The sequence below is a fragment of the Podarcis pityusensis genome (assembly GCF_964106645.2).
Source record: "Podarcis pityusensis genome assembly, chromosome: 13".
Lineage (NCBI taxonomy): Eukaryota > Metazoa > Chordata > Lepidosauria > Squamata > Lacertidae > Podarcis > Podarcis pityusensis.
The window spans coordinates 38,559,816-38,581,599 of NC_138038.1; the positions used below are offsets into that span (position 1 = coordinate 38,559,816).

The 21,784-nt window shown below is 45.1% G+C and overlaps 2 protein-coding genes and 1 long non-coding RNA gene across 7 annotated transcripts; 1 reads left to right on the top strand and 2 right to left on the bottom strand.

Annotated features, from left to right (window-relative positions):
* Nucleotides 1-2,052: 2,052 nt before the first annotated feature.
* On the bottom strand, nucleotides 2,053-14,410 carry TMEM219 (transmembrane protein 219). 4 transcript variants are annotated; one of them, XM_080977856.1, is made up of 6 exons: nucleotides 14,227-14,378; nucleotides 3,982-4,148; nucleotides 2,930-3,152; nucleotides 2,716-2,824; nucleotides 2,536-2,647; nucleotides 2,053-2,420 (listed from the first exon to the last, which is right to left on the bottom strand). In XM_080977856.1, exons 2-6 carry the CDS (start codon nucleotides 4,138-4,140, stop codon nucleotides 2,292-2,294), a joined length of 732 nt encoding a protein of 243 aa, XP_080833982.1. In that variant the 5' UTR covers nucleotides 4,141-4,148; nucleotides 14,227-14,378; the 3' UTR covers nucleotides 2,053-2,291. The 4 variants fall into 4 exon arrangements, 2 of the variants coding, with proteins under 2 accessions (XP_080833982.1, XP_080833981.1); XR_013978824.1 differs by lacking the exons at nucleotides 2,536-2,647; nucleotides 2,930-3,152; nucleotides 3,982-4,148 and having other exon boundaries at nucleotides 2,284-2,420; nucleotides 14,227-14,410; XR_013978825.1 differs by lacking the exons at nucleotides 2,930-3,152; nucleotides 3,982-4,148 and having other exon boundaries at nucleotides 2,383-2,420; nucleotides 2,536-2,824; nucleotides 14,227-14,402.
* Nucleotides 14,411-14,572: 162 nt separating this feature from the next.
* On the top strand, nucleotides 14,573-16,002 carry LOC308461178. Its single transcript, XR_013978826.1, has 2 exons — nucleotides 14,573-14,796; nucleotides 15,961-16,002. It is a non-coding gene; the product is annotated as an uncharacterized lncRNA (long non-coding RNA).
* On the bottom strand, nucleotides 15,923-21,778 carry LOC308461173 (uncharacterized protein). Of its 2 annotated transcripts, XM_080977857.1 has the most exons (5): nucleotides 21,069-21,778; nucleotides 20,219-20,266; nucleotides 18,062-18,901; nucleotides 17,302-17,334; nucleotides 15,923-16,294 (listed from the first exon to the last, which is right to left on the bottom strand). In XM_080977857.1, the coding sequence occupies exons 1-5, from the start codon at nucleotides 21,178-21,180 to the stop codon at nucleotides 16,245-16,247; spliced, it is 1,083 nt and encodes a 360-aa protein (XP_080833983.1). In that variant the 5' UTR covers nucleotides 21,181-21,778; the 3' UTR covers nucleotides 15,923-16,244. The 2 variants fall into 2 exon arrangements, with proteins under 2 accessions (XP_080833983.1, XP_080833984.1); XM_080977858.1 differs by lacking the exon at nucleotides 20,219-20,266.
* Nucleotides 21,779-21,784: the final 6 nt, after the last annotated feature.

The following is a 21,784-nucleotide window of genomic DNA, read 5'->3' on the forward strand; positions in this document are numbered from 1 at the left end:
CCAAAGTTCTATAACACCATGTATTTGTTTTTTTATTAAAATATTGTAAGTCACTTTGCGTTCCCATGGCAAAAAAGTAACTAGTTGATTTAATAAATAAGAAAAAGGAGGAGGAGGAGCCTGGAGGTAGGGGAAGAAAGAGGGAATTGAGACATGAAAGGGCAACAAGGATAAGATGAGTAGAATTTTATGTGGCAGATGGAAGGAGAAATAGAGTGATCTAGAACAGTGGTTTCCAAACTTCACATCCGTGGTCTACTTGAAAACTGCTTAGCATCTTGGTGGACCACTTAATGGTTTTTCTGCTTGTTTAGCAACTGTAATACACTGTGCATTACAATTTTATAGAATTCAAACTGTAATACAATATAATACAATACAACACGGAAGAAATACAATTAAAATCAATATGAGTATTTAATGCAATGGATATGCCATCTCTTGTTTTCGGTAGCCACAGATCATGCCATGGATCACCTGAATGAAGTGTGTGTGTGTGTCCCGTGAAGTGCAGTTTGGGAACCCCTGATCTAGAAACATGGTAGAGAAAGGAAGGGGAACAAAGTAGGCAGTGGCCTGACAAGCCGTGGCCTGAGGAAGCAATGGGTGGTAGGGTCATGGAGTTGGAAAAGGAGGGCTAGAGACAGGAGGGTCTGGTACTTTACACAGGAAGGAAGGGAGCAGCCAAGGGGGAACTGGGTTGCTATGTGTAGCCAGAGACATTCTACCAGTTATGGCTTCTGCTGTCACTGCAGCACTGTGAGCCTGGCAAGTAGGGGGATAGGGACACAAAGACTCAGAAGCAGCAGAGGTGGTGTGACTGAATTTCACACATTAATTTTAAATGGCTGGCCAAATTTTGGTTCAGGCACCTCTAACTGATTCTCCTATTTGGTAGTGCAGTTTGCTGAAACCTGGGTTGAATTACCTATCAGTAACCCATAAGTTGGAATCAATGACATGAAATGAAATCACAATGAAAATTGTGATTTTATGTACAAAAGGATGGCATCTCGTGATCCCTTTAACATTAATGAGAGATTACTGTCATGGTAGAAAGGAATGCCCTGGAAGATCCCTTCCTTTCCAATGGGTGACTCATGTAAAGAGTTAAGGCGTACCCAGCACTCCGCTAGCATCGCTGTGCCATGATCACTTCTCTGCCAAAGGCAGGGAGTCCAGGTTGAATGCTTCAGCCTCAAAGGAATGAGGCCTGTAAGCCAGCTCCAGTTAGGAAGTAGGATCCAGAATTGCACACATTTCAGACCCTCCTCCACCTTACATTAGGGAGGTGGTTATGAACAAGGATCTTCTCCCCCTAACCCTGACTCACCAAAGTCCTTGCCTGTGAATCTTCTGAACTTTTGATGTAAGATGTATTTATTAAAAGTGTCTTGATGAGACAGAGATAAGGGAAAGTCTTTGGGATGGGGTAGGCTATATGTCAGCTTCAGATGCTCTGCTCTTGAACCTTGGGTGGGTATTTGAGATAAAACCTCAGTGGTTATCCCGTAATGGTGGAATGCCCTTCCTGTTGAGATCTGCTGGGCTGCTTTCATTTCACCTTTAAGCAGTCATAGAAGACTCCAGTGAGTTTTTAATATTTCTATTTTAATTACTCTTCTCTGCTCTTAATCTGAATGTTGTAAGGTGTTTTGTGCATCTTTTGATTAAAAAGTGGGAAATAAATACATAAAACACAAGCAATAAACAAGCAAACCATGACACAACTCACACCAGCAAGAAATAACATTGGGTTTCTTATGATCACATTCCCTGACCCCATTGATCAATGATACCATGTTATATACTGGTTTTTAATTTAAATTATTTTTAAAAAATGAAATTATGTTAACCTGTAGCCAAAGCTCCTAATTCTAACAGAATATTTACTGGCAAAGGCATGGTAATCCCATTTAGGCTAATGCTACGGTAGTCATTAACCTACTCAACCACACGTGAAGCTCCTTCAGTAACTACCTGAGAAATACTACATGATTCAATTTGTGTCACTGGTACAGCCACTTACAATACAAAAAACAAATACTCCTATCATTTGTATGTTATTTATTGCACCATCTGCTCTCATAGGAGTTCATATAGTCACCCCACAGTGAACCAAGATAGCAGTTAAACTCTTATTCACAGCTCAGCTGTCACAACAGTACATGGGCTAATTTCAGATCTGAAATATGGTATCGTTGCATGATCCAGGTGCTTGGAAAAAGCAGGGCAAATGGGCAGGCTACCTGGCTTTGCTGCAGTACAGGTCCGGCATTTGCTGGACCCGCTTAGATTTGCCCCCACTTGTCTCTGGGGTTAGGATAGCACAGGCCAGCTGCACAACATAGCATGGCACAGAGGCAGAGAAGGAAAGCACTGGTCATCAGGAGCCGCTGGCTGCAGAGGGCACGATCCGCCTGAGAGTGAAAGGAGTGCAACAGTGAATGCTCCTCCCCTTATAATCCAGCTTGCATCCTGAAGAAACCCAGAATCCCCAGGTCCAGATACTGTCACTGCCCACATTCATCTTACCTGATCCAGCATGCTGGACAGGGCAGGATTAGCCTGGTAATGTGGCTGGTAACAAATTCCTTTCTCTTCTTGATGCATGTCCCATTCCTCTATCACACATTTAGGTGGTTGTCTGGGGACAAGATGGGAGTATTGCATTAATGGGTTAAGAACTCCTTGAAACTAAATCTCTTGGCTCACCTGGTCTTGGGGAGAAGGGATGAAGGTGCAGTGATGCTAAGGCAGTTCTCATGGGAGACTGAGTTCGTGATGATAGTCAGGAAGTGGATTGATTCCTGGGCATCTGGACCTGTGGTTGGAGTTGATGGAAGGAAAGGTCAAGGGGAGACGGACACGGAACCAGAGTTCCTGAAATCTTTGGGAGGATGTTGCAATTGGTCAGGAGATCACTCACCCTTGAGACCCAGTTTTTCCCCAGTGACTGTCAGACCTAGGCGTGTACCATTGGGAGGATCTGTGCCATTGTGGAGGTCAAAGGTCAAGGCAACCATGACAGAGACTGTTGTAGGGGTCTCAGCAGTGGTTGTGGAGGGAGCTGGTGTCAAGGCACTTTCCTGGGTCTTATTTGGGATACAGAACATTAAGTGTGCCAGAGACTTTAGCAGAGAATTCCAGTCCTTAGAGATGAGGGAGGGAAAAGGAATGAGAATTGACTCTTAGTTGATTCTATTCTCTTGATTGCAATTTTTTCATTTGCTTCTGCCTTTTAAAGTACCTTTCCAATTTCACCCAATCGTGCCTCTAAAAATTCCCTTTTGCTTTTAACAGCTAGAAAATTGAAAGATGGGAACTGTATTTTAAAAGTACCATAAAACATCTCAGAACACCCGGATCGTTGAATATTTCAGATATAGCTGCACTTACTAATTTAAAATTTTGTACTGTAGAATATCCTATTCTTTTGCTCGCCACTTCTTCTGATAGTAACCATTCAGGACTATCTTTTCAATGACAGCTTCTTATAGCGTATTTGTAAAAACCAACAACACCCAACCCTCTGTAATTCATGAATGTTTAGCTTGGGTCCTTATGGTATGATAACAGCAGCCAACACAGGCAACACTATTTTTGAGAGCAAATCAATGCAGCTGTTCAAATTCGGGTAAATCTCTCAAGTCTGTTAGAAAATGGAAATAAATAAAAACAATTGCCAAAAGATAAATCACACAAGTCTGCCTCTACAATGAACACCCAACATACCCGTCACAGCCCAGAATTGTTAGGGACATTCTGTGCATTCCATCCGAGAAGATACCCAACCATTCTGAAAGTTTCAGTCAGAGAACCATTCAGTTGCTGAGCCTAAACAGTTAGTAAGAGACCAAGAAGGCAGAGCACCCACCACTGCCTCCCAAAGTCTCTCATGCGTGCTTTACAACCACAACCCAATTCCATCCCCAGCATTTTGGTCTGATTTTCTACTTAAGGTGATCATCTCTAGCTCACCTCTTTGACATCGGGATTCTGAACATCATGTGACTGGATGTAGGCAGCAAAACCAACAAAGGCAACAGCCAACGAAAGGAGGCAAAAGAAGAAGGTGACCAGAGGTGGGTGTCGCTCCAGGCAGACACGCAGGGAGCCCAGCAGGGAGCAGGTGACCATGGTCAGCCCTAGGAATGAGGGTAAGAAGGTTGCAGTGTCATCCCAGCACTAGAAGAAGCTGAAACGTCTGCTGGAACAGCCAGAATCAAGGGAAACGAAAAGGCTGGCAGTCTGCTACCTATTCCCCTTTGCATTTTGTGTGGTACAATCATAAGCTTTGCTTTATTAAATAAATAAATTTTAAAAAGTCAAATCGTGTCCTAGAAATGTGAATGGAAATAACACCAAAAGATATTCATTCAATCTCATAAATTGCTCAGAGATTACTTAAATATTTAGTGTGCATGCGGTCTGGTTGTCTAAACTTGCTGAAAATAAAGTGGGAATTGGTTTCCTTGAGATTGCCCCTGCCTCAAGATCGCCACGTAAATGGAAAGGTGATATACTGCAACTTTGTATTCATTTTTTATGTGCTTTCCAAAAATACCTGAAGACATTTTGTTTCAACAAACCTTTCCATCTGGATGAAAAGGTCTCCATCTTGTATTGCTTTTAAAAGTATGTTAGTTGCTTATATTGTGATTCAGATTGAGACATGTGAAAGGCAATTCAAAAATTAATAAAATGAATATATTTTGACTGTGGGGTGTTTTTAGACAAGTAACCACTGCCCATGTGTATCTTGACATAGTAAGGCTCTCAGGGAAGACTGCACTACATACACCTCATTGTTTAAATTAGCTCTAAATCTATGCATTGGGGGGGGGGACTTAGAAGTGCCAACTTCTGAAGTTAGCAACCACTAGATTCTTGATCATCGCAACTGGCTGGATGACTGCTTGTATGAAAGAACGTCGTACTCAAGGATATACAGGCAAGGTTTTCCTACTTGACAGGTTTTCCTACTTCTCTATATTTCTGATGAAGGTGGCATATTTCAACAGAGTTACGGTAAGTTGGAAAGAAAGAGCTGGAATTATAGGTGAAAGTTGGATATTTGCAACCCAGGGTTGCTTCATCTGCTCCACCCAACATGGCAATCTCATCATTGCCAAGTCTTCTCGCAGTGTGGTGTTATTTGTTGGGGATGAGGAAGGGGAAAAACTTTACAAGGAGGTTATTTTTAACAATCCCTGTCAAATCTTAAAATATAATGTGCCACATGATGTATTGTCGTTGATCACATTGTTTTTCCTTTGTTTAAATAAAGTTTTTTTAAAAAAAGAATATGGGGATGCTGATCTTTGTGTGTGTCCTCAAAATTCAACAAAAGAGAGAACCCCCCACAAAATGAATAAGCAGCATAAACTGTGGAAAACTGAACACCACATTTGTTTGATTTCTTAAGTTTTGTTACATAAGGCTTCCCTCCTTTGAGTCTTCGGGTCTTGTGAGACAGTTTCTCCCCATATTTCTCAAGAACTGCATGTGAATGCGTAGTTTCATGGTAGACTTGTTTTGTGCTGTATATCCCACAAATGTTGGTGTGTTTACATCACACAAACAACTTGCTAGCAGTTATTGCAGTGAACTGCTAGCAAGATCATTGTGCAGCATGTGATCTCCTGTACCTTTGCTGCTGGGAATGTCAACTGCAGGGAACTGTATGTGAGGACAGGGCTGTTGTGCTCAGATCCTGCTTGCAGACTTCCGATAGGCTAGGCATTTGGCTGGCTACTATGACAACTGGATGGGCCATTGGCCTGATCCAGCAGACCCTTCATACATTCTTAACATACAGATTAGCCCTCGCCTATGCCCACACGATCATCATGAGCACCTTTTAAGTCCACAAATGGTTCCCTGCCACACTGCAAGATGTGGTGATGGGCACTAGCATATATGGATTAAACACACTTTCATGGAGAATGAATGTGTTTTACCATTAGCTGTTAATCATGACAAGTGGAACCTGCAACAAAAAGTTGTAGTATGGAGGCTCCTATTTGGAATTCCTGCCAGCCAGCCATGCCCTTTTCCTGGATATTCCATTTTCCCTCCTCCTGCTTGTCCATTCCTCCCTCCATTCAACTGAGAGTCAATTTTCTATAGCCACTGAGCATGTTCAGTTCTTCCTGAATAACTCTTCCATGTGCACTCATCATGCACTTTTAGCTGCACAAGGATCCACACTTGGGAGAATGAATTTGCTATTAGTGTAAGGGAAGTCTACATACAAACTCCAAATTTAAGACATAGCATGCCTGATAATACTGTCACTAGGGAGTAATAACACGTGACAGCTATTGCTTCTATGCCTGTTTATGAGCTTCCCAGAAGTGTATACTTTACCACTGTAGGAAAGGGGATACCAGACTAGATGGACCTTTCGCCTGATTCAGCAAAGCTGTTGATGTTCTCCAACACTGAAAGTTCTGCTAATGCCATTTTGTCTGGTGATCCTCACAACCAACTTCTCCAACACCCTCCTAAGTGTCCCAAGTAACTGCTAAATACAGAACAATCAACTTATACACTTTCAAAAATAGAGTGCTGGACAACTGAGGGACACTTAGTCCTTTTTGATTTCTCACATCCCACTATGATCCACATAGCAGCCACCATGTCCTCAAAAGGCTAAGACAATCTGTATGTTGCCTCCTTCCCCCCACCCCACTGTTTCATATCCACCTCCTAGCATCTTTCTTCTAAATCGCAGATTAAATGAAAAGGCATTGGCTGGAGGAGAGTTTAAGGCCGCCTAGAAGCCCTGATCTTAGATATGTATTGCTTGATTGAGATTGTGGTGCTGCTGGGGAGCAATAGTTGTGGTTTTTCTGGATTGCTTCTTACATTACACAACACACAGGAGGCAAGTCCTCTGTAAGAAACAACACGGTAAGCACATAAAGATTATCATATGTGGCAAGTACACTCTTCAAAGCCTGTTTATGCAGCAACAATTCTACATATGCGATTGTTGCCCACCATTTTCTAATGTGGTTTGTACATTTCCAGCACTTGTAACAGGGGAAGTGGCCTTCAGTGGTGAGGGAGAGGATTGTTTCCAGTGGTAGCTGTACTCAGAACAGACCCAAAGAACTGAATGGACAAGACTACTGTATCTAAGGTTCAATACTCCTTTAGAGTAGAACTTAGCAGGATGCAACCCAAAGACTCTCTTGAGCAACCTTTGTGCTCTAGTGTTAAGCTTAGGTGAGTTCTGCTACAAATTCAATCCTGGCGACACTAAGAAAGACTGCTGCCTATGGAAGCAAAGGAAATGCAACAAATCCTCTTTTTACTTTGAAGTGGAGGAACATGCTACAGTTTTTGCTTAAAGCCATTTTGTTAAAATGATCCTATTAACTGTTCAACCTTGTAGTTGTGGCAAATGGCACGTAATTGTCAAAAGCTACTTTCTACACATTCTGTGTGTCTGCACAATATTGCATTGTGAAAGAAAGGATCAGCAGAACATGTTTGCAACCAAAGTACACTGGTTACTGCTTTGCACTATCGCTTCAGAAGTCTCCCCTTGAAGACCATCCCTAGCAATTAGCAAACAGGGCATTAAGCACAATGACCATCATCATGAATGCATTTATTCTTTGTTTGGCTTCCCTGTCAATTGAAAAAAATATACTTTCCTAGAAAAATCTTAAATATGGAAGGACAAGTGTTTCTGCTGTTTCCTTTCGTAAAACAGCTCAGTGATTTATTTATTTTTAAGAGCAGGAGTGAACCACGAGTATGGGTGCTTCCTCTCTCTTCTCACGTGCCCCATAGGAGGGGAAGATTCCCAGTTTGTTAAATCAGCTCCACTTGACATCTGAACTGAGAAACAGTGGTTTCAATGTTACTGACATTTCTGGTTTGCAAGCCAGGATAAAACCATGTCTGCCCAGATATGGAAAGTGGGAGTTATCAGATGCATTCAGACAGTCATATCTTATTAGTAATATCTTATTAGACTTATTAGAAAAATGCATAAGCTTTTTGCCCCTGAACACAGCCTCTTCACTTCCCCCTGAAAGCTGCAATTAAACCAGTTAAGCCAGCAGTGTAGATTTCCCTTAAAAAATAGCCATTTTTGCAATTTTGCAAAAAAAACAAAAAAACAAAAAAACACAACTTAGTGTTTTCACTTTTTGAAATATGGCAACCCTACCAAACCAGGAAATTATGATTAGAAGATTCCTGGTTTTAGTGCGAAGAAAAGTATTGTTCGTATCTTAGCTTAATCAGACTGTCTAAACTTTTTCATTATGTGGATCCATGGTTACTGGTTCATATAAATCTCATGTCAGCCATTCCGCTTGAAATCCATGTGTTTCATCTTAAAAATCCCTGGGTGTCCAGATGAACCTGCAACACTGAAACAGCTTTTGGATGACACCCAGAAGACGATACCTTCATGTAGCAAAGTAGAATAAAACCTGCATTTAGTATTGGAGAGGCTGGAGTAGCATGCATCTTCATGATCTTTGTTGATTCCCCCCCACTAGCATCTGGATACTGGACTAGCCAACTGAAACATCTTGAAATATTTCTGGGCATAGCTGTCAACCTTCCCTTTTTTTGCGGGAAATTCCCTTATTCCAGCGCTGTTTCCCACTGCTATTCCGGATTGTTAGATATCCTGTAGACTGTCCCCGGGACAGGTGAGGCTGCTGATCCCTTATTTTCAAATCTGAAAGTTGACAGCTATGTTTCTGGGTGAACCTGATAGGATTACACAGAAAGTCCCAGAGAGTTCAGTAAGACGTACCGGTAGTCCCACGTAAGTGTGCCTAGGACTGCAACCAGTGTACTTTCTAAAAGGCTAGAAAATTTGTCCATGAACTTCCATTTTCATTAGGCAGGTATACCATGTCTTTTTGTTAATGTTTTAGAGATAGAGTGGTAGTTATATAAATCCCTTTTAAGAAAAACTGTTCACTCTTCTATTTTACACCATCATTGGTTCAAGTCCCACTCTATGCTTTTAGCATAGCAATTACCTTTAAAAAAATCCCATCTCTTAGAAAATATAGCAGCAGGCCACTCAAAATCATAGCCTTTTTATTTGACATGTAGAAAACTACCACATACTAGGCGTCAGCAATACAGGGTCTGCATACTACAACCAGGTCATACACACCCATGAAATTACATGGACAAATGCGCCTGCTTTGTTTCCCCCCACCCCCACCCCACTTTACACAGGGTTCTTTTCAAAATAGGAGCAATAAGCAGCCCTGATCTGGCAAGCTCTCTTGGTCAGTCCAGCCTCTGACAAGGGCACCCTTGGCCTGGCTGAAGCATTCTGGCTGTCAGCCACTGCAGGGCTTTCCAATGGCTCCAGCAACTCATCCCCTTTGATCTCGCAGATATTGTGCAGGATACAGCAGGTTGCTATGACCACAGGAATGAGCTTCTCCCTCACATCCAGCCTCATCTGCAGGCACCTCCAGCGAGCTCTCAGGACCCCAAAAGCTCTCTCCACACACACGCGGCACTTGGCCAGCCTCTCGTTGAATTTTTCCTGGGCCCCGGTTTTTGGCACTGGGTACGGCTTCATGAGCCAGGGGCGAAGCGGATAGGCAGGATCCCCAATTATGATAGGGGTCATCGAAACGCCTTCCAGCACCGTTGGCGCCTGTGGCCCAAAAGTGCCTTCGTCCATGCTGTTGAAGAACGGAGAGTTGTGCAAGATGCGGGAGTCGTGGGACCTCTCCGGAAAGCCGACGTAGATATCGGTGAACCGGGATTTGCTGTCCACCAGGGCCTGCAGCACCACAGAATAGAAACCCTTGCAATTAATGTAGGAGTCGGCAGAGAACGGGGGACAGAGGATGGAGATGTGGATTGCATCGATTGCGCCAAGGCAATTGGGGAAACCCATCTCCTTGAAGCCCTCAATGATCTCCTGCGGGTCTCCCAGCTTAATGATTTGGGCCAGCAGCCTGCTGTTTATTTCCTCGCACACCTCTTCAAATATTGAGCAGGCTGACGAAATCCCCACCCCGAAGAGCTCCGAGACGGTCTTGTAGCTGTCGTGGTGCGCCAGCTTCCAGATAGTCATGGCGACTCTTTTCTCCACAGGGATGTGAGACCGCATTCCCGTGTCCCGGCGCTGCAAGGCAGGGCGCAGCTCCTCGGCGATGTACATCAGCGTGGACCGCGACATCCTGAACAAGGAAATCCAGCACTTGTCGTCCTGCTCGGAGTTGATCATCCGCTCCCACCATTCGCTGCACCTCGGAAGCATCCAGTGGGAGCGCTCAGACAAGGCCATCAGCTCGTGCTCGTAGTGCAGCGCGGGGGAAGACGAGTACACCATGGTGACCACGGAGACGATGGCATTCCGGTGAAGCCGCAGCAGGGCTCTCTTGCGGCGGACGCTGGCCGAGAGGATGCGCCTCAGCACCGCGGCCGACCTGCGGAAGCGCCTCCTCTGCAGAATCCTCGCTATGGCGAAAATCACCGTGCGCCTGTTGAGCATCCATTGCTGCACTAGCAACTGGGAGGTTTGGACGCAGGCAGCAACCAGAGCCAGGCACTCCTGCTCCATTTATCTGGCCGCTCTTGAAGAAGCTTGCAGAAGGCTCGGGAGGAAGTGGCGCGAAGGCGCTACGAGAAAAACCTTCCCCTTGCTACACCCTTAGCCAAGGCAGGGATGATGTCGCTGGGCAGGGACGAGACATCACCAGTCCTTGTGCTTCAGCCGGAAAGGTGCTGTTGAGCTGAAGGGCAATATATTGTAACAGAATCATATTTGTATTTCAACCGTGAAGGCCTTTTCTAAACAGCAAAATAGATGGAGCATAAGAAAATTATTCCACCACACTTGGGAAAGGTCCAATCTCTGCCCATTCTACATTCCAAAATTCATAAAGGTTTTAGAGTTGCCTATGTCTTCCCCATCCCAGCTTCCCTCCAGTGCCCATAAATAGTCTTCCAGTTGACCACCCCTCAATCACATTGCTATATTACTCCCATAGTGTTTGTCTTACATCAACCCACACCCACCTCCAGTAACTGCCTACTCTCTGAAGCTAGGACTTTATCTCAAAACTGGTCAACCACCTGATATCTGATTTGTAACTTAATTGGCTTCAGAGGTTCAGCATCCCTGCTTGTTTCAGATGTGCTCAGCCCAACAGGAGTTACTCAGCAGTGATGGGAAAGCACTCTATACATGCTCAGAGGCAATTAGGCTGAGTCTTGAAAATCAGGTTCTGAGGTAAATCCTGTGAGATTTAAAATCTTACCACTTTTCCAGAACTCCACCTCTGCTCAAGTTTGTGAGACAGCTGTATTTTATTTCCCCCCAAATATTCCATTTGAACCATGACTACAGCGAAATGAACAGTTTTAAATCCTCTTTTATGTGAAATGAGCAGAATGCTAATGTGTTCTCAGTGGTTAAAGCTCACAGAATCAGAGCAGTTCTGTTGGCCTACTGACCCAAATAATTCAGTTCAGTTGCTCTTCCACCATCCTTAGCAAAACGCCCAGAAGTCATTTAATGCCCAGCTTTGACTTACTACAAAAACAATGAAGAACATCGGGAACTGATCTACATGTTCTCTGCTACAATAACTCCCCCTTTCACAGGGAATATTGATTTTTCTCATGCAACACAGTTTTCCGTGTGTTCCCAGTACATTAGGGCTGCAACCCTGCACATCCTTGCTTGGAAGCAAATCGCACTGAACTCAGCGAACTTACTTTTAAATAATGACATGGTTAGGGCTGGATGCAAACCACATAGATAGATAGAGAGCGCTTTGGGACCCCATTACTGATAGAGGTACCAGCTTGAATGGCAGCCTGGGTTCCTATGTACAAGCCACTGTATCTTCTAAATACTTATTTGAGAGGCAGAAGAGCCCTTCATTTAATCTGATCATCATCCCATACTCAGTTGCCAAAGACAATGAAGAGAAGAAAGAACAGTGACTGGGCATAGGGAAGAGGGGAAGGGTGGCCAAGATAGTGGCATGGAAAGACAGATAGTCTGGAGACAGAAAGTGGTTTGGTTTAAACTCTAACAAAGGATCCACTGGGAAACTCCTTATCCATCCTATCCGTCCCTATTTTCTAGGTGTGGCCCTGCCTTTGGGAATTTGTTACCAAAATCACATTAGCAATCACATACTAGAGCTCTCATTCTCCAGCATTCATCTCTCACACACAAACACACACAGTTGAATCTATAGGTGTGTTTCATCTCAAGTGCACCTACGTGTGCAGGCATCCCCAAACTTGGCCCTCCAGATGTTTTGGGACTACAATCCCTACCATCCCTGACCACTGCTCCTGTTAGCTAGGGATGATGGGAGTTGTAGTCCCAAAACAGCTGGTGGGCCGAGTTTGGGGGTGCCTGCACGTGTGAATGCACAGACACTAATGTGCAATGGGTACACACAGCCTGCTCACATTACAACTGTATAGGCGTCCTTTGTCCTGTTAATAACAGTACCTCATATTCCTAGACTGCTTTCAAGTGCTCACAGTAGTTCACATGCATCATCCAGCTGCAAGCCTGTAAGTCGGTATTATCCCCCAATAAGGCAACAGGGGTGAGGTTGAGGGAGAATTGCTTCCCCAAGGCACCTTGTGAGCTCAGGGCAGAGGTAAGATCCAAACCAGTCCTGACTTCTGACTCATAGCTCAGTCTCTCAGGCACTACGCTACACCAGCTTTCTCTTAATACTGAGGGGACAATTGTGATTTAAAAAAACCTATGGGTGGAATTCTGGCTAGTGCTAAGGAGATTGTTCCATCAAGCAAGCAGCAGACAGAACAATTTCCCCTCTTCTCCCTGTGAACTGTTCTGGGGGTTCTCATGACCCTTCAGAGCAGATTTGGGAGAGGTGTAAGGTGGGTGAAGCCCCATTAGGCTAGTAGGAGTCTTTGTGCTGGCGTCTGCTAATGAAATAGGATAACTGAATCCTGCCCTATCTTTACGAAAACTGCCTACTCAGCTATTGAGTCTGGGGAGGGAAGGCCAAAAGGCAGCATGCCATGTGCAAACTGGAGCCCCCTTGCCAGATGAGAACTAGTCAGCACGGCTTACTGTTGTTTCATGGTTCAGTGGTAGCATTCAAAACAGGTTCCTGGCAGGTTAAGCTCCCAGCTCAAAATAAGCTTTTGGGTTAGAGAGAAATATGAGTAAGCACATGTGAAGATGGTTAGTGTGGTACAGCAGTGTGTTACTTGTTTAATACACAATATCCCACCTTTCTTCCAAGGAGCTCAAAGAGGCATACGTAGCTGTCCCTGCATTTTATCTTCACAACAACCCTGTGGGTGAGGTTAGGCTGAAAGACAGTGACTGACCACCCTGTGAGCTTCATAGTTGAATGGGGATTTGGATCTTGGTCTCCCTGGTCCTAGTCTGGCACATCACCCACAGCACCACAGGATTTGGGTTAGGAGATCCAGGTAGAAACTTTCTTAATTGCAAAAGTCAAGCATGGTGAGAAACAATGATGTGGCTGACTGACTTCCAAAGTGACAAGAAGAGCACTGAAAACCAGGATTGCTTGCTATGAAGTGCTTTAGGAATAATTAATGATAATGGAGAAATGCAGTATTTCACATGGAAGGTAGACATATAACTTCTTTCTCAGCTCTGCACTGAGAAAAAAAATGCATTCACTTGTAAATAGTCTAAGCTCCAGAAATATGGGAGTGTATTAATCTTTCTCAATGTATGCACACAAGGTTGCAATTCCATGCATACTTACTAAGAAATAAGATCCACTGTGGGACTCACTTCTGGGCATATATATGCAAAGGATTGCGGCGTGCAGAGGATACCAATTGTGACTTTCCCTGACTGAGAGGTGCCATCGTTCAGAGGCAAAGTCAATACTTTGCATTCAGAAAATGCAAGTTCAACCTCTGGCCATGCAGCGAGAAGCGTTCAGCTTGAGAAAGACCCTGGAGAGCAGCTGCCAGACAGAGTAAACAATACAAGATGGACCAATGGGCTGACTTGGTGTGAGGCAGCAAACGAGGGCAAAAAAGCCCCTATTTTATCCCGCAAGGGGCTACATTCTTCGAAACGTAAATCCTTGCGTATTTTCTTCCAAAAGCCAACCTGATAGCTGAACAAAAGGATTTAGATGAGAATAACCAGATGGAGAACAGACCCAGGGGGAAGAAATGCAAGAATGGCACACAGTTAAGAAAGGTGCAACCTTATCTTACCTCCGTCCTGTTCTCTACTGCCCTCCAGGCTGGCGCTCAGGCGACTTCCCCTTTTACTCGAGGATTCTGTCCCTTTAAGAGGCAGCTGCGCACACCCATTTCCTAACTCCTGCAAAGGAATCCTATCGGGTATTACTCTCGCGCGCAGGCGCAGGCGAGACTCCTGCGCGCCACTCTCAATCCGCGGGCGAATGGGCGCTTTGGAGTGACGCGCAGGCGCGCACGCGCCCCGCGCTACCCTCCCGCCATAGAAACAGTGCCGCTCCCTACACTGTAAATCACGTCATCGACTTAGGCCTCGGAAGGGAGGAGGCCGCGCGGCTTCCCGTATAACGGCCGCTCGGAACCATAGAGGAGAGTCTTCCGAAGAGCATAGAGCTACCACAACTACTGGAAGCTTTGAGAGCCATTTTGGTCGAGGGCAAAGAGTACTTATTTATAGATCATTAATATATTGTATCGTCAAAAACGGTTTTAGCTACATTTAGGTCAACTCTTTATGAAATATTCGCCTTTTAAAAGAGGCAAACCAACAAAGAGCGCATTTTCTCCTCCCCCTCCCCAGTGCAGGTCAGGAACAGTAAGTTATATGGCTCGTTTTTCGTTACTTGTCTACTTGTGTTTTTAAGCTCAGAAAAGAGTAACTGCAAAGCACCCCAGGCTCAGGTTTGTATAAAAGGAGGCTCAGGTTCAAATAAGCAAGCAATTCAGACCGTGCGATGTTTACTTGGACCTATCCCATTGATTTTAATACCATTTCGGGGGGAGATTGGGCTCATAGCTTTCTGTATTTTTCTACAAAGCAGCTGGGCTAAGAAAATGTTTTGCCCCGTGAAGGCTATCAACATTGCACTCTTACCCAACAGGACACAGATGGCTCCTTCCTTTGGCTTTCATGATAAATTGTGGTGGGGATTTATTTCACACACTTCCTCATTACCACTGCAACTAAGCATCTTTACTGAGAAGCCCCATTGTGCTCTGTAGGCTTTCCTCTTCAGTAAATTGGCCACATCAGTTCACTGGCTTTTAAGATGGCAACCTTGTTTTTAAAAGTGAGCTTTTTTACAGTGGCAACCAGCTTAGAAGCTCAGCAAATGAGAATAGAAATATAGAGTATCGAACCATTAATTAGCATTTAGGTATATCAGCACTGTACCTCTAAAAGATGCCTAGAAGTAAAGTTATGCTTAGCATAATCTCGTCACTATGCTGGCAGAAGACGCACTGAGCAAATATTTTATTTCTATTAAATCAAGTCACATAATTTCAGTAGAAATCACCCCTGCCTTCTTTAAGACATCTTCTGAAAACTCTTTATAGACAGGCCTTCACATTTTTCCCCCTTTATGACCAACCAGTATTTACTGATGTTTTTCATGATGCCTTTGGCAGTTTTATCTTGTATGTTGTCTACCACCTTGTCAATACTTATGAGAATGCAGCTTATAAATTCTTCAGTGGATAAACAAAGAAAACTATTTCTTAGCCATATATTAATAGTTCCTTGTGGTAAACCTCCCAAAGCTTCTCCTTTGTGCTTTCAAAAATTCATTCACGTTTTTCCATCTCTACCCCTTAAAATAATTTCCCACCCAAACCATTTTCAGTGCCTTGAGCCACATCACTACCTACCCCATGCTGGTAACACACCTGTGTAGCGATGAATAATGAGACACTGACAAGGCAAGAGAAGTGAATTTAAATAAATTCTTTTTTTGCCTTTATTTTCAGGGGAATCCAGAGAAATTAAAAACCATGTGAAGAAATTAAAAACCAGAGCATTAAATCAGAGAGAAAGAGAGAGCAAGAGAGAAAAAGAGAGGTGAGGCGTTAGCCCCACTGAGACAATTTGAGCTATAACAGCAAAGGGAGGGAGGTAGGCAGGTGGCAGAGCTTCCCCTTTCAAGATGCTTGGGCTTCTCCAGTCTTCAAGGGGGGTGGGGGTGGGCATCTTGCCTCTCCCCATGTGCCCCCCCCTCATGTCTTAGCGGTGCTTCCCCTGGGAATTATTGAAGTTAACCCTTCCCATCGAAGGTGTCTGTGTAGACCGTCACTCTGCTAGGATCTAGATGGAAAAAGAAAAAGTGATGGCAACAGGAACAATGTCTGGAAGGGAGATGTGCCATAGATAACGTGTATACACACACACACACACACACACACACACACACACCTCTCTGCCCGAAACCCCACTCTCCCCCCTACTATTCTCAGTGGTAGGCCACAGAACAGACCCTTCATTAATCTGCTCCCACATACGCAGCTCTTTTGTGATTTGGTTGAATTGTTTAAGGCAGCTCCACATCCAACATCAGATAGTTGTGGATTTCAGCAGCTCTACTTCTCTTTCCTATCTCCCATCACACGACTTCATAAGGCCCAGTTTATTCACTTTCCCGTACTGCACAGAACCAATTACTCCAGTTTTTCAGACAGCATCTACCTGCTCCTGCCTGCTACTACATGAATAGAAAACTTGCCTGGCTCATGGGCCTAGGCTGGCAGTGGCACTTGTCTTCAGTGTCACTGTCTCGAGTTCTCCAGGCAATGATGTGGGGTCAGAAGCATTTTCAAAGTGTAATTTTAAACTTGTGTTAGATGATCAAAAGCCAGCACCTCCTACCAGTCAGGGCTTCAAAGCTATGGAGCACATGCACTCAAGCACACCTAGGGCACAACATTAAAAAGCAAACCACGAAAAGACACAGTATTAAAATGTAGAATCAGTGCCCCTCAGCTTCTGAAAGCAATCCTCACAAAAGGCTGGATTTTTTCAAAATACGAGTGGTCAGATTAAATTTGTGGGTTTTTGTTTGTTTTTTGCATGTGTGGTACAGTAGAGAGGGAGACGCAACTGAATATATGGCAAAGATTGGGAAGTATGAATTACGCACCCACGGTTCTTAGAGTCACATCCCTGTCCAACATCTGCTCCCCTCCACTTCACATTGTTGTACATTACTGCAAATCTTCATACCCCCTTTAACATGAAGCTATCCAGCCCACTGTTGAGCCCCAAAGGTCATATTTATGAAGCCACTGATTTAGGCCCAGGCACCTCCATTTGCTTACCTTGACTGTGTAGCTCCCATATATGTCTCCACTCTGTATTAGAAGGGGGAAAAGGGAAATTAGAAGAAGCCAAGCACTGTTTGTAAATAAGCCCCAGTGCCCTAAGACCCTCCAGCACAGCTGAAGCTGCTGACTTCTCAAGACGATGCCCCGAAAGTTCAGCCACACTGAGAAAAGTTGGGGTCTCAGTGCACTGAAGGTCATATGCCCATCCAAACCTTTCCCCAAGCTGCATAAAACTGGATGTGAGAATCTGTGCTATCTGGAGCAATGCTTAAAATTATGAGGAAGCTAAATGATATCTATCTATAACTACCTCTTTAGCCCAACCAGGGCCTCTCTTTAGCCTTCTAAAAACAATAGCTGATAAAGTAATCAGAAAAGGTAGGGACAGGCTGTTTGATCATCTTCTACCCAAGTAATTCATGCCCTAGTTTGTGGAGCAAATGTAAACTATAATAGAATTCAACCTCAGAGCAGTGAAAAGATTGTCCTTTATTTCTTCTGACAGCCAATACTACCCAACACCTCTCCACTTTCATGAACTGCAAACGTCTTTGTGCTGTGTCACTGCCCCTTCACTCACCATCTTCACAAAGATCCCTAGCTTTCCAAATGAAGCATTTCCTTGTGTCCTCCATCCCTTCTCTCCTGACTATGTTCAGCTACCTATGGGACAGCTCCCAAGCCTCAACACACATGCTTTGGTTCTCCTCTCTTTCCCTCATGCCCAATGACTGGGCTCCTTCCAGCACCTTACCGTCCAGATGGTAATTTTTTGCAGCCTGCCAGTCGCTAACTTCCATTTTCTCCCAGGATGCTCCAGCATCTGCATCTCGTTCATCCACGTCTGGTGCCGTCCCGCCACCCCCTCCATGCCCAGCCCCCGGCTCGTTGATAAAGGAGAGGCCCCACTCATTCTGAAAGATGGCTCCCAGGTGCTGTCGCCGACTGCTGTCAGACGGCGGGGGGCTACTTGGGGGTGGCGCCAAGACACAGTTGGGGAGGCTATTGGTGGTGCGGACGGCTGAGGCAGGAACATGGCAGGCTTTCCCCGGTTGATCCAGGTTCTCTTTCAGCTTGCTGGCATAAGAGATCTTGGGGATGATCCGGGCACTGCTGCTATCGACAGGGAAAGCGGGAAGTGGCCGGAAGAGCGACCATGTTTCCTTCCCGGAATCCTCGTTGGCTGTGTTGGCGGCATTAGATGTGGCGGCAGGCTTCTCACTGGCTTTGACGGTGCTGCCTCGTTCGGATTCGGGAGACGACGACGGGGAGGGTGGGTCGGAATAGCCGCGGCGCCGGTGCTGCCACCGCCCGTTGGAGATGCTCTCAGGAGCACAGTGATGGCCGTTTGTGCTAGGTCCCCATTCCTTGCGGTCTGAGGGGCTGCCTCGGTAGGTCTTGCGGTATGCTGTAGCATGGAAGGGGCGGGCATGGTAAAAGCGATGAGGGTAGCGGTGGGGATGGTGGACAACAGGAGGGTCCCGCTCAGACAACTGGAGATTGCGGATGTTGAGGCTGTTGGAAGGGCTCAGGGGAACACTGGGTTCGTCAGCTATCTCAGAGGGAGCAGTATACCCGTTGGACTCCCAGGCACCTGAAGAGGAAGAAGAGAAAGGGTGAAGACCATGCCTGTCTCACGTCCCTTTGTCACCTCACACACCTAGAATGTAAGCACCTCAGAGCAGCAACCCCATTTTTTATTTTGGCAGGTGGGGAGCTTATGTTAACTCTTGTCAAGTGCACTATCAACAAAAACGGTGCCTCAGCGCAGTTCATTCCGACCCTCCCAAAATACCAAAGACTGCTCAGTTAGTGTTTGGAGATTTGGTAAGAAAGTTGGGGGATTAAAAGGTGCTTAAATATGACACCCAAATATTTGAACATATTTCTGGCTTTCATTTCTCTGGAATGCAGACACATTCACCTCTCTCAATTTGGGGTCAACAGGTCATAGATAAGGCAGAAGATGCCCATGGGGTTAAAATACCTTTGAGGTCGTTTATCTGGGGTGTGCAGGTGGCTAAAATCTTCACATCAATTAAGTAATTTCAAAACCCCTGTCCGTGCTGCTAACTCAGTCAATTCCAAAACTGTGATCTTTAGTCAATAAAATTGGGGGGGGGGATTCCTCTTCTGTCTTCTGATATTTATTAATGAATTATAAACTCTAAGACAAGTACAAGGCACCTTTTGCCCTCCAGAAACTGCTGAACCACATTTTGCATCTTTATGGCCATACTGACAGGGGCTGATGGAAGTTGTAGTTCAGCAACATCAGAAGATCATATGAAAATACCACTTCTGAGGTTGGTTTAGCCCACTCCCCACTTTTCTGGTTATTTAGCATTCAAAACATTCTGTCTTCAGGTTTCCAAGCTTCTCTACATTGTGATGAGCAAAAGGGGGACGGGACGTAACCAGAGGTGTTTATGCTGAAGAACTCAAACCTATGAGATCCCTTCTCTCAAGCCCTAACCAATTTCAGTTTCCTCAAAGCCTTTCCCAATAATTCTAGGATCCCATCCTGTAAGCCACTGAGCTCTGGCTTTGCTGCCCAGAGAATTAAAGAGTCATTGTTTCCCCATCTGTAGGCCTTCATTCCTCTCCTAAGTATACTCCAGGAGTGTAACAGGAGGAGGAAAAGGATATGAAGAACATGCTACTTTTTCCAAATGGGTATCTAGTAAAGAAGCACGGTGGCAGATACTGTAATCACTTCTTCTCCACATCTTTTCAACAGGGAAGAGAAGATGGGGAGCATAGAGGGTGGGCATTCAGGGCTCTAGGTTCTCAGGATGAATGTATCTCACCCAGCACTGAGGTGCAGCCACCTCTGGAACAGAAAAACATGCAGAAAAAGCATGACAGAAAGGAAAAGGGGAAAGCCCAATCCCAGTTCAGTACAACACACCTTCTCTGGAGACCTGGCTTGGCCTGTAGCCCAGCTCTGCTCCACCCCCTGCGTGACAGAAAGAAGGTTTTATTTTCAACATTTAGATGCATTAAGGATAGCTAGAACTTAGATGCATGTTACAAAAGGCAGTTAATCAAACCAGAGCCACTGAATTAATAACCAAATAGGACCCACCCCAGTAAGGAAAAGGAAACTGAAACTCTGGGAAGGGAGTGTGATCCAGTAAGTTGAGATTTACCAGGTAAGGGGCAGGTCTGCATGATTCTGTGGAGATGCAGCAGCTGATGGTTTAGGGTAGGATTCCCAACATGGGCTGTCCGAATATTTTTTTTTGGGGGGGGAGCAGGAAACTTAGCTTGGGGGATGGGGGTTCACAGCTCCACAAATCAGGTAGACACTAGGGCTGAGGTAAAGGAAATTGAAATAAGGATGCATTCTAGTGGTGAAAAAAGCATGCTTGTCCCAGGAGTTCAGTTTAGTTTTGGACTAAATGGATAACAGATGCATGAAGGAGTTTGGGGTGTGTGTGAATGGATTGATAAGGGAACGGATCAGCTGAGGTCTTTGGGAACTAAAGGAAATATTTCAAAATGCTAAGCACCAACACCAAAGCTCTGGGTGCTCAAGAAGCTGGGTTTTTAGTAGCCAGTCTTGAGTTGGCGATGGTGAAGGGCTGGGGAACTTGTGGCTCTCCAGATGTTGCTAGGCTACAACTTTCATCATCCCTGACCAATGGTCATGCTGGCTTAGTGTTCATGGGAGTTGGAGTCCAACATCTTCTGGAGGACCAGAGGTGACTTCGTAAAAGTGACTTAGAAGATAGAATACTGGATGCAGTTTAAGTTACCTGTCCGGATGCGGTTGCTGAGGTTGTGGCATTTTTCCTTCTTTCCACCAAGGAGACGCAGCTCCTCCTCTGGATTGCGATTTTCATCCATTCCCAGCTCCTCCTTCTGCATGGCCTCTGACTGTGTGTGATGCAGATCTCAACAGCAATAGAGCTTCGAGGATGTGGAAGGTATTTTTAAACCCCAGAGTCCCGACTACAGTCTTGCTCTCAGCCTCCTTTTCAAGCAAAACACCACAGCGTGCCCAGTGACTCTACTCTTCCTCTGTTTCCCTGCACTGCAAATTAGTAGCCTGTGCCTGAAAGCTATTCACTCTCTTGTAGCAGCAAAAGTCACCTCGGTGGCAGAGAAAGTTGCCAGGTACCCCGCAGAGCTCCCCAACTTCTGAAATGCTACAGCAGCTTAAAGGACCAAAGGAAACTACTTCTATTTGTACCTACACTCTTTCCCACCTCTGCAACTTAGGCTTCAACACCCTACGCTGTATACAAACACCTGTATAAAACTTCGGGAGGAAGTTGCCCCCTCGTTTTCCGTTTTAGCTGTCTGTCTGCCCTACGGTACCCCACCCACCCCAGTTAGCGCTTCTCGGCTGAAAAACCAACCAACCCAAGGATCCAGCCCCAAACGCGGCACCTCCCTACAACCGTAACAGAAGCTTTCTTCCTTACGAGCAGCAAAAAAAGCCTTTTCCCTTGCTTACACCCCCACACTC